Here is a 7,476-nt window from a genome sequence, read left to right as displayed (position 1 = left end):
TTTTTTCTTTTGGGACGGAGTTTCGCTCTTGTTACCCAGGCTGGAGTGCAATGGTGCGATCTCGGCTCACCGCAACCTCCGCCTTCTGGGTTCAGCCAATTCTCCTGCCTCAGCCTCCTGAGTAGCTGGGATTACAGGCACACGCCACCATGCCCAGCTAATTTTTTGTAGTTTTAGTAGAGTCGGGGTTTCACCATGTTGACCAGGATGGTCTCGATCTCTTGACCTGGTGATCCACCCGCCTCGGCCTCCCAAAGTGCTGGGATTACAGGCGTGAGCCACCGCGCCCGGCAAGATTAATTTTAATATGCATTCTAGCCAGGCAAAGTGGCTCACACCTGTCTCCCCAGCACTTTGGGAGGCCGAGGTAGACGGATCACCTGAGGTCGGGAGTTTGAGACCAGCCTGGAGAAACTGTCTCTACTAAAAATACGAAAACTTAGCCGGGCGTGGTGGCGCATGCCTGTAATCCCAGCTACTTGGGAGGCTGAGGCAGGCAAATGGATTGAACCTGGGAGGCGGAGGTTGTGTTGAGCTGAGATCATGCCGTTGCACTCCAGCCTGGGCAACAAGAGCAAAACTCTGTCTCAAAAATAAAATAAAATAATGCATTCTAATTAATTAAATATATTCAAAACATTGTCATTTCAATATGGAATCGAGGTAACAAGGCCAGGTGTGGTGGCACATGCCTGTGATCCCCACACTTCGGGAGGCCGAGGTGGGAGGATTGCTTGAGCCCAGGAGGTCCAGGCTGCAGTGAGCTATGGTCACGCCACTGCACTCCACCCTGGGTGACAGAATGAGACCCTGTCTCAAAAAAAAAAAGAGAGAGAGATAAAAGAGTAGATAAGATATGTTAGCTCCTGCTTGTCTATGAGCGCTTTGAAGCCGGGTGGCTTTTATACACAGCACGCTCAGGCTTACACAGACTCCGTCCGAAAAGCTCAGTGGCGTCCTGGTGGGCTCTAGAACATCAGGGTGCATCAGTTGCGTTCACGGCCCCGCGCCCATTGCTTGGGCATGGCAGGGACTCAGGAACTCCTGAGTGGGTGACCTGGCTGGTGAGGGGCAGAATCCAAAGAGCTGAAGGGTGGGTGAGGGGAGGTGGGTATGGCTGGACCTCGACCCCAGCCACCTGATCCTGTCCTTACCGGAAGGCGTAGGAGGACACGATGAGGACGAGGGTGACCACGTGGTGGACCAGCATGACCACCGAGTCCTTACGCCAGGTGTCCATGTACAGCGTGGCGTAGATGGAGTGGCCGTAGAAGCTTCCCTGGAGCAGGTAGGCAGCTGCAATGTCCCGTGGCACCTCCATGCCCGGCGTCCAATCTGGGGAGAGCCAAATGTCGCAGTCAGGGGCCTGTGGAGCCTCGAGACACCCCTCTGTGACCCAGTTACACCCCCCAAGACATCCATGTCCTCAGTACCAGGGTAACCATACATCTCTGATTGCTGGCTTTTCATTCCCAATTCTTTGTTTTTTGAGATGGAGTCTTGTTCTTGTCGCTCAGGCTGGGGTGCAATGGCATGATCTCAACTCACTGCAACCTCCACCTCCCGGGTTCAAGAGATTCTCCTGCCTCAGCCTCCCAAGTAGCTGGGGTTACAGGTGTACATCACCACGTCTGGCTAACTTTTGTATTTTTTTTTTTGTTTGTTTGTTTTGTTTGTTTGTTTGAGATGGAGTTTCGCTCTTGTTGCCCAGGCTGGAGTGCAATGGCGCGATCTCGGCTCACCGCAACCTCCGCCTCTTGGGTTCAGGCAATTCTCCTGCCTCAGCCTCCTGAGTAGCTGGGATTATAGGCACGCGCCACCATGCCCAGCTAATTTTTTGTATTTTTGGTAGAGACGGGGTTTCACCATGTTGACCAGGATGGTCTCGATCTCCTGACCTCGTGATCCACCCGCCTCGGCCTCCCAAAGTGCTGGGATTACAGGCTTGAGCCACCGCGCCCGGCCTAACTTTTATATTTTTTAGTAGAAATGGGCTTTCATCATATTGGACAGGCTGGTCCCAAACTCCTGACCTCATGATCCACCCGCCTCGGACTCCCAAAGTGCTGGAATTACAAGCTTGAGCCACTGCGCCCAGCTGGAGTCTAGAAAAATGGAGCAGATAGGACAGAAAGTTCCTTTATCAGGCCGGGCGCGGTGGCTCACGCCTATAATCCCAGCACTTTGGGAGGCCGAGGCGGGTGGATCACGAGGTCAAGAGATCGAGACCATCCTGGTCAACATGGTGAAACCCCGTCTCTACTAAAAATACAAAAAATTAGCTGGGCATGGTGGCACGTGCCTGTAATCCCAGCTACTCAGGAGGCTGAGGCAGGAGAATTGCCTGAACCCAGGAAGCGGAGGTTGCGGTGAGCCGAGATCGCGCCATTGCACTCCAGCTTGGGTAACAAGAGTGAAACTCCGTCTCAAAAAAAAAAAAAAAAAAAAAAAGAAAGTTCCTTTATCTCTCCTGCCCCGATGCCCCTACGGATTTCCATTCCCCTGGCTTTACGTGGCACATTTGCTGCAAATGCTGAACTAATATAGACACGTTATCATTATATACATTTAAAATTTTATATATATTTTTAGAGAGAGGGTCTTGCACTGTAAGTCTTTCATTCCAGCCAGGCTGGAGTGCAGGGTTGTGATCTCAGCTCACTGCGGCCTCCACCTCCTGGGCTCAAGTGATCCTCCCACCTCAGCCTCCTGAGTAGCTGGGACCACAGGCACCCATCACCATGCCTGGATTATCTATTTATTTATTTATTTAGAGGCAGAGTCTCACTCTGTCGCCCAGGCTGGAGTGCAGTGGCGTGATCGCGGCTCACTGCAACCTCCGCCTCCTGGGTTCAAGCAATTCTCCTGCCTCAGCCTCCTGAGTAGCTGGGGTTACAGGCACATGCCACTGTGCCCAGCTAATTTTTTTGTATTTTTAGTAGAGATGGGGTTTCACCATGTTGGCCAGGATGGTCTCCATCTCCTGACCTCATGATCGGCCTGCCTGGGCCTCTCAAAGTGCTGAGATTACAGGCGTGAGCCACCGCGCCCGGCAATGTATTTATGTCTTTCGTAGAGACAGAGTCTTGCTATGTTGCCCAGGCTGGTCTCAAACTCCTGGGCTCAAGCAATCCTCCTGCCTTGGTCTCCCAAAGTGCTGGAATTATAGGCATGAGTCACCTCGCCCGGCCCATCTCCCCTTCCCATTTTACCTTCTGTGGTTTTTTGTTTGTTTACGAGATGGAGTCTCACTCTGTCACCCAGGCTACAGTGCAGTGGTGGAATCTTGGCTCACTGTAACCTCTACCTCCTGGGTTCAAGTGATTCTCCTGCCTCAGCCTCCTGAGTAGCTGGGATTATAGGCACCCACCACCATGCCTGGCTAATTTTTTTTAAGTAGAGATGGGGTTTCACTGTGTTTGCCAAGCTGATCATGATCTCCTGACCTCAGATGATCTGCCTACCTCAGCCTCCCAAAGTGCCAGGATTACAGGCATGAGCCACTGCGCCTGTCCCTTTTCTGTCTTTGTCTTAACAGGCCCCTGCCTGGTGGGTGTCCTGGGCCCCCTCCCTACAAATCCCAGGCTCTGACAGAGGTGACCGCCCACCGAGTCTTGCCATGCCACCAAGCGCAGGGTCTCCCACCAAGTGGCTCCTGCCTCACCTTCCCCCTCTCCTGCCTCCTGGTGCACCTGACCACCACACCCAGGTGACAGGTGACACCCCAGCCTACCCCACCACATTCCCCTTCTCCCCTCCTCAGCCACATCCCCAGGGGCTGCCAGACACCAAAGTCAAGGGCCATGCTCTGGCTGGGCACGGTGGCTCATGCCTGTAATCCCAGCTCTTTAAGAGGCCGAGGCAGGAGAGTTGCTTGGGTTCAGGGGTTCGAGACCAGCCTGGACAACATGTTGAGACCCTCCCTCTGCAAAAAAAATATAAAAATTAGCCAGGTGAGGTGTCACATGCATGTAGTCCCAGCTACTCGGGAGGCTGAGGCAGGAGGATCACTTGAGTCCTGGAGGCAGAGGCGGTTGCATGAGCTGAGATCTTGCCACTGCACTCCAGCCTGGGCAACACAGCCAGACCCTGTCTCAAAAAAAAAAAAAAAAAAAAGGGCAGGGGGCCACGCTGGGCCCTGCCCACACTAACCTGGAACTCTCTGGGGGTTGCTCCCTGCTCACTGACCACTGCCTCTCTGCAGACCCCCAAGACAAACCCCCAGCCTCCATCTGGGGCTTCCTGTCCCCTGCCTCAGTGACATGCCCTGGAACCCAGCTGCCCCCAGATGCCCCCAAACACCACCTCTGTGACAAGTTTCAACTTGGCCTGGCCCCTTCTGCAGTTGAGTTGCACAGGGACCCCCCCACCCCCATCAAGGATCCGACCTCTTTGAACCATGCCACCCTCACCCCAGTCCAGGCACTGCCGTCTCCTGCCGACGTATCCCCAGCGATCCCTGGCCCCCATGCCTGTTTGTCCACTGTCCTCACACAGCCCTGATGGCCGTGAACATACAGTCACCATGACCCAGCAAGTCCGCTAGGCTGTGTGCCTGAAAATGGAAAACAGGGCTCAAACAGATACTCATGTGCCCGTGTCCACAGCAGCACACAACAAAAAGGCAGACACAACCCGACTGTCCATCAGCAGATGAATGAAGGCTAGGATACGTCCACACAGTGGAATACTATGCAGCCATGAAAAAGAACAAAGCACTGATGCACGCTACAATGTGGGTGAAACCCCAAAACATGATGCTAAGTGAGAGAAGCCAGACACAGAAGGCCACAAGCAAATCTACAGAGACAGGAAGCAGATTGGTGGATGCCATGGGCTGGGGGAGGGGAATGGGGAGTATCTGCTGATGGGGATGGGTTTCCTTTTGTGGGGGATGAGAATGTTCTAGAGCTAAACTGAGGGGTGGTTGAACAAAACCGAATATACTGAAAGCTGATGAACTGTTCACCTTCAAAGTAGTTAATTTTTGGCTGGGTGCTGTGGCTCATGCCTGCGGTAATGCCGGAACTCCGGGAGGCAGAGGCGGGTCACACTGCACCGCTGCACTCCAGCCTGAGCACCGGAGTGACACCTTGTCTCTAAACAAGATGAAACAAAACAAAAAACAAAACTCTCCCCTATTCCACACCCTCTTCGAGAATCACCTGAGGATCACCTGAGATCAGGATTTCGAAACTGGCCAACATGGCAAACCCCACCTCTACTAAAAATACAAAAATTATAGGAGGCTGAGGCAGGAGAATTGCTTGAACCTGGGAGGCGGAGGTTGCAGTGAGCCAAGATCGTGCCATTGCACTCCAGCTTGGCACATGGCAATGGAGCAAGACTGTCTCAAAAGAAAAAAAAAAAAAAAAAAACAAAAAAATTAGCCAGGCATGGTGGCACACGTCTGTAATCCCAGATGCTCCAGATGCTGAGGCGTGAGAATCGCTTGACCCTGGGAGGTAGAGGTTCCAGTGAGCTGAAATCTCGCCATTTTTTTTTTTTTTTTTGAGACGGAGTTTTGCTCTTGTTACCCAGGCTGGAGTGCAATGGCGCGATCTCGGCTCACTGCAACCTCCGCCTCCTGGGTTCAGGCAATTCTCCTGCCTCAGCCTCCTGAGTAGCTGGGATTACAGGCACGCGCCACCATGCCCAGCTAATTTTTTGTATTTTTAGTAGAGACGGGGTTTCACCATGTTGACCAGGATGGTCTCGATCTCTTGACCTCGTGATCCACCCGCCTCGGCCTCCCAAAGTGCTGGGATCACAGGCGTGAGCCAGAAATCTCGCCATTGTACTCCTGCCTGGGCAACAGAGAGACTCCGTCTCAAAGAAAAATAAATACATAAATAAAATGGTTGATTTTTTAAAATTGTGGTGAGATTTATGTGGCAAAAATTTACCATCAAAGCCGTCTGTGAAGTACACATTGCTGTGCAACTAGCATCAGCAGCCATCTCCAGAACCTTCTCGTCCCCAACTGAAACTGTCCCCGTTAAATAGTCTCTCCACATTCCCCTTCCCCAGCCCCTGGCACACCCCCCATCCCACTTTCTGTCTCTAAGTGGGATGACTCTGGGAACCTCATGTAAGTACAGTGACAGAGTATTTGTCTTTTTGTGACTGGCTAAAATGCCTAATTTCACGTTGCATACTTTTTATCAATAAAAAATGTAGGCCAGGCGAGGTGGCTCACGCCTGTAATCCCAGCTACTCGGGGGGCTGAGGCAAGAGAATCCCTTGAACCCAGGAGGCAAAGGTTGCAATGAGTGGAGATCGCACCACTGCACTCCAGCCTGGGCAACAGAGTGAGACCCTGCCTCTAAAAAATACAAAAACCCTCCCCTATTCCGTCTTCCGGAATTTCTTTTCTTTTTTGAGACAGTCTCGCTCTGTCACCTAGGCTGGAGTGCAGTGGGGGGATCTCGGGTCACTGCAGCCTCCGCCTCCTGGATTAAGGCAATTATCTTGCCTCAGCCTCTCCAGTAGCTGGGAGTACAGGCACCCACCATCATGGCCGGCTCATTTTTGTGCTTTTAGTAGAGATGAGGTTTCACTATGTTGGCCAGGCCAGGCCAGGCTGGTCTCAAACTCCTAGCCTCAAGTGATCTGCCTGCCTCAGCCTCCCAAAGTGCTAAGATTACAGGTGTGAGTCCCCATGCCGGACCCTCTTCCAGAATTACAATGAAAATTGGGTGAAACTCCAAAATGCCCTGATCCTCTCCGTCCTGACTCTCCAAAACATCTGAGCCAGATTTTTGCCCAGGGCCACCTCACTGGATCTGTCACCCGCCTTTCAAACAGGGGGCCCCCACCCCTCCTGCAGCTTTACCTCCCCAGGATGGGGGATGTCCTGGCTCAGTTCAGGGTCTCAAATCTCCTCTCCCTCTTTTTTTTTTTTTGAGAAATGGGCTCCCTCTGTCGCCCAGGCTGGAGTGTAGTGGTGTAATCTTGGCTCACTGCAGCCTCGACCTCCCGGCCTCAAGCGATCCTCCTGCCTCAGCCTCCCAAGAAGCTGGGACCACAGGCTGGCACCACCTTATCCAACTAATTTATTAATTTTTTATTTTTTGTAGAGATAGCATCTCACAATATTCCCCAGGCTGGTACCTGGGCTCCAGTGATCCTCCCACCTCGGCCTCTGAAAGTGCTGGGATTCCAGGAGTGAGCCACCTTGCCCGGCCCTGAATCCAAAATCTTGGTCCCCCTGACCAGCCCCCCCGTCTCACAAGACCCGGGCGTCATCCCCACCCTCTTCCTCTCTTTCACATCACCTCTAGGGTGGCAGCAAATACTATCAGCTCTGCCTTCTAAACGTTTCTCAAATGAGCCACTGTGCTCCCATCCCCTCCCCTCAGCTCATGGGCTCCAGCTCCTGCCGTCAGCCCCCTCCTGGACCCCTGGGGCAGGTGCCCAACCTAGGGTGATGTCCTTCCTCTGCCCCAGCCCACAGGTAAATGACAAACCCTGACC

General features: G+C 52.9%; 2 protein-coding genes across 3 annotated transcripts in view; both read right to left on the bottom strand.

The window, feature by feature from the left end:
- Positions 1–7,476, bottom strand: part of GDF1 (growth differentiation factor 1) — a 24,949-nt gene that overhangs the window by 12,372 nt on the left and 5,101 nt on the right. For both annotated transcript variants that reach the window (XR_004265339.1, XM_032267847.1), the window contains exon 3: positions 1,155–1,335. The gene's annotated coding sequence lies outside the window, so the exon portion shown is untranslated. The remainder of the gene's footprint in view (positions 1–1,154; positions 1,336–7,476) is intronic.
- CERS1 (ceramide synthase 1) overlaps positions 1–7,476 on the bottom strand; it is a 21,489-nt gene that overhangs the window by 8,933 nt on the left and 5,080 nt on the right. Inside the window, exon 3 of the mRNA XM_032267850.1 lies at positions 1,155–1,335. Within this exon, the coding sequence (XP_032123741.1) occupies positions 1,155–1,335 (181 nt within the window). The remainder of the gene's footprint in view (positions 1–1,154; positions 1,336–7,476) is intronic.

This window comes from Sapajus apella, unplaced genomic scaffold (genome assembly GCF_009761245.1).
Source record: "Sapajus apella isolate SASKATOON/1434 unplaced genomic scaffold, GSC_monkey_1.0 scaffold173, whole genome shotgun sequence".
NCBI lineage: Eukaryota > Metazoa > Chordata > Mammalia > Primates > Cebidae > Sapajus > Sapajus apella.
This window is presented reverse-complemented; position numbering and strand designations above follow the sequence as displayed.